This window comes from Battus philenor, unplaced genomic scaffold (assembly GCF_028537555.1).
Source record: "Battus philenor isolate CCGP_79_NKW_IND1 unplaced genomic scaffold, ilBatPhil1.0.hap1 SCAF_15, whole genome shotgun sequence".
NCBI classification, from domain to species: Eukaryota; Metazoa; Arthropoda; class Insecta; order Lepidoptera; family Papilionidae; genus Battus; species Battus philenor.
In genome coordinates, this window is record NW_027181677.1 from 9,744,179 (window position 1) to 9,746,617 (window position 2,439).

At 39.2% G+C, this 2,439-nt stretch overlaps 1 protein-coding gene across 1 annotated transcript; it reads left to right on the plus strand.

Moving 5' to 3' along the window:
- The first annotated feature begins 941 nt into the window (after positions 1 to 941).
- On the plus strand, positions 942 to 2,031 carry LOC137918844 (enhancer of split mbeta protein-like). The gene has a single exon (XM_068761769.1). It carries the CDS (start codon positions 942 to 944, stop codon positions 1,656 to 1,658), a length of 717 nt encoding a protein of 238 aa, XP_068617870.1. The 3' UTR covers positions 1,659 to 2,031.
- The last annotated feature ends 408 nt before the right edge of the window (positions 2,032 to 2,439 follow it).

The window sequence follows — 2,439 nt, forward strand, 5'->3', positions numbered from 1 at the left end:
TTTTTATGTTAAAAAATCATTGTAGTCCCGCGTAAAATGATTTCATTGTCTATTGTAAAATTGAAAAGTCTTTATATTGACAGCTGTTATAAATTGCCACGAGTCTTCTTCTGTGCAGTACCGTTATTGTGAGTTCCGATGTAGGGAAGCTTGCTTGCGTGTCTGTTAGTCACCCTCCTTGGGTGCGTGAGAAAGCGTGCTGGCCAGCTGCCGACTGCCGTCTCCCTTGATAACTTTGAATACAGCTGTTTCAAAGACGATTTTTTAAATAAATTAAATAAATAAAGTAATATCCAAAGAGATTATTACATTAAATATATTTTTTTATTAAAATTATGTACCAAAAACACTGAACCCAGAGTAAAATAGCATAAAAAATTGTAGCACGTGGTAATTATCGTACAGCTATAAGAAACAAAAATGTTATTTATTTTCTGATTAATTTAGATTTATCCTTCCATGATTCTAATTCTTCATTAATAGTTTAACCTTTGACCAAGAAAGAACATTACAAAACTTATTTTCGGATTTCTTCAAGCACATGGTAATTATCATTAGTTTCATGGATCTAAAGTACATAAACTTAATTTCTAATACAGCTAGATCTATATTCAGAGTGTGATTATAGATCTAGTTTTTGATTATTTAAACCTTACATTATGAGTTTAATTTTTAAATCAGGCAGAACGTAAAAAAAATCGTTAATTTTTTCGTCTTGATATTTTGCGAACAAATGAAGTATTAATAATTCAGTGCCATTTAAATTTTGATAACTGTTTGAAAAATTATAGGTGCAAAATTAAATAAATTATAAAGAATATCCGATCGCCACCCTTATTTTTATCACGGGCGTTTTGCCACAATCGGTGTAGGGCGCATAAAAGCGCTGAGGCGTCGGCGCGCGCGTCATTCGCTCTCAGACTGCCGCGCGCGCTACACCAATGATCTTGCCCGCGAGAGCCATGTCACCGCCGCACGGCGCCTACTCCGCGCCACTCCTCGAAGAAGAACCCGTATCCAGAACCTACCAGTACAGAAAAGTTATGAAGCCCATGCTTGAGAGAAAGCGACGGGCACGCATCAACCGCTGCCTCGACGAACTCAAAGACCTAATGGTCACAGCACTACAAGCGGAAGGCGAGAATGTCTCTAAACTGGAGAAGGCTGATATCCTGGAGCTTACAGTGCGGCATCTCCACAGCCTGAAAAGAAGAGGGCAATTAGTGCTGAAACCTGAAATGTCATATACGGAAAGATTTCGTGCCGGTTTCACACAGTGCGCGACGGAAGTGTCTCAGTTTATAGCGAATGCTACCTTGGCCGCAAATGCGATGCAAAGACAAGGGCCGGTCGACCCACAAGCGGGTGCGAGGCTTCTCCAGCACCTCAGCAATTGTATACGACGGTTAGAAAATCCACAAGTGGTTCAGCCACAGCCGATCGCACCCTCAGGTGTAGCAAGACCTACGCCTCTGCAGCCGATCGCTGTGCCTCCACCGCAATCTTTCCAGAGACCTTTGCACGAACGAGGCACGAAGAGGCCAGCGGAGGCGGTCGTCGAAGAGGTGACCTCGAAGCGAGCGTATGCACCGCCCTCGCCGCCGCACAGCCCCGCCTCCGAGACCGACTCCGCCCAGTCGATGTGGAGGCCCTGGTGACGGACCTGACCGCCAACACATCCTTGATCTCGCATGCTGTCCCTGGACTGTGTGACCGGACGTGTGATATAGTTACGTTGTTTAGCCCAGTTAACGTTCCTAGAACCGATGTGTGTTGAAAATCGGATATTATTTCCGTTCGCTTTGCTTGTTGAAGTTTTGTTTTTAATTTAATAAAGTAAGGTTTTTGTTTTTAAATTCTGTTGTTATTGTAAACCTGACTTCAACTTCTTCCGCATCGGATTTTTTCTTATTTGTTTAAACTTATGAAGTACCGTAGCACTTAAGTTAATCTGTGATATTCGTTGGTCGAATGAGCTGAGTAGTTCAAACCTGAAATGTTTGAGCGTAAGATTAATTTTTAGTATTAGGACAAAAGAATAATAAAACTGTGTTACAACTGTAGATATTGTTTCTTATAAACCCCTTGGAATTTTAACGAATCATATTCGTCTAATTAATAAATCATTCCAATTTAAGTAAACATCTATTCAAACTTTAAAGACGAAAAATCTGGAAATATATCGTATAATGATTCTGATCAATTCAAGTGAAATCGAAATTCACGATAGAGTTAATTAACATATGATTAAACGATAATCCAATGTTAAGATTTTCCCCAAAGGAATATTTTTTGACCGGTTTTACTAGCATTGCATCTTAATAAATCTAAATCCACATAAATAATTAAGTAAATCAATAATCATTGAATATAATTCACAAATTAATAAAATATTTTAATGCTAATAGCTTAATGAATAGTTATACATGGCATTTGCAC

Coding starts and splice junctions, on each gene's coding strand:
- LOC137918844 (XM_068761769.1), top strand. CDS start 942: ATGATCTTGCCCGCGAGAGCCATGTCACCGCCGCACGGCGCCTACTCC.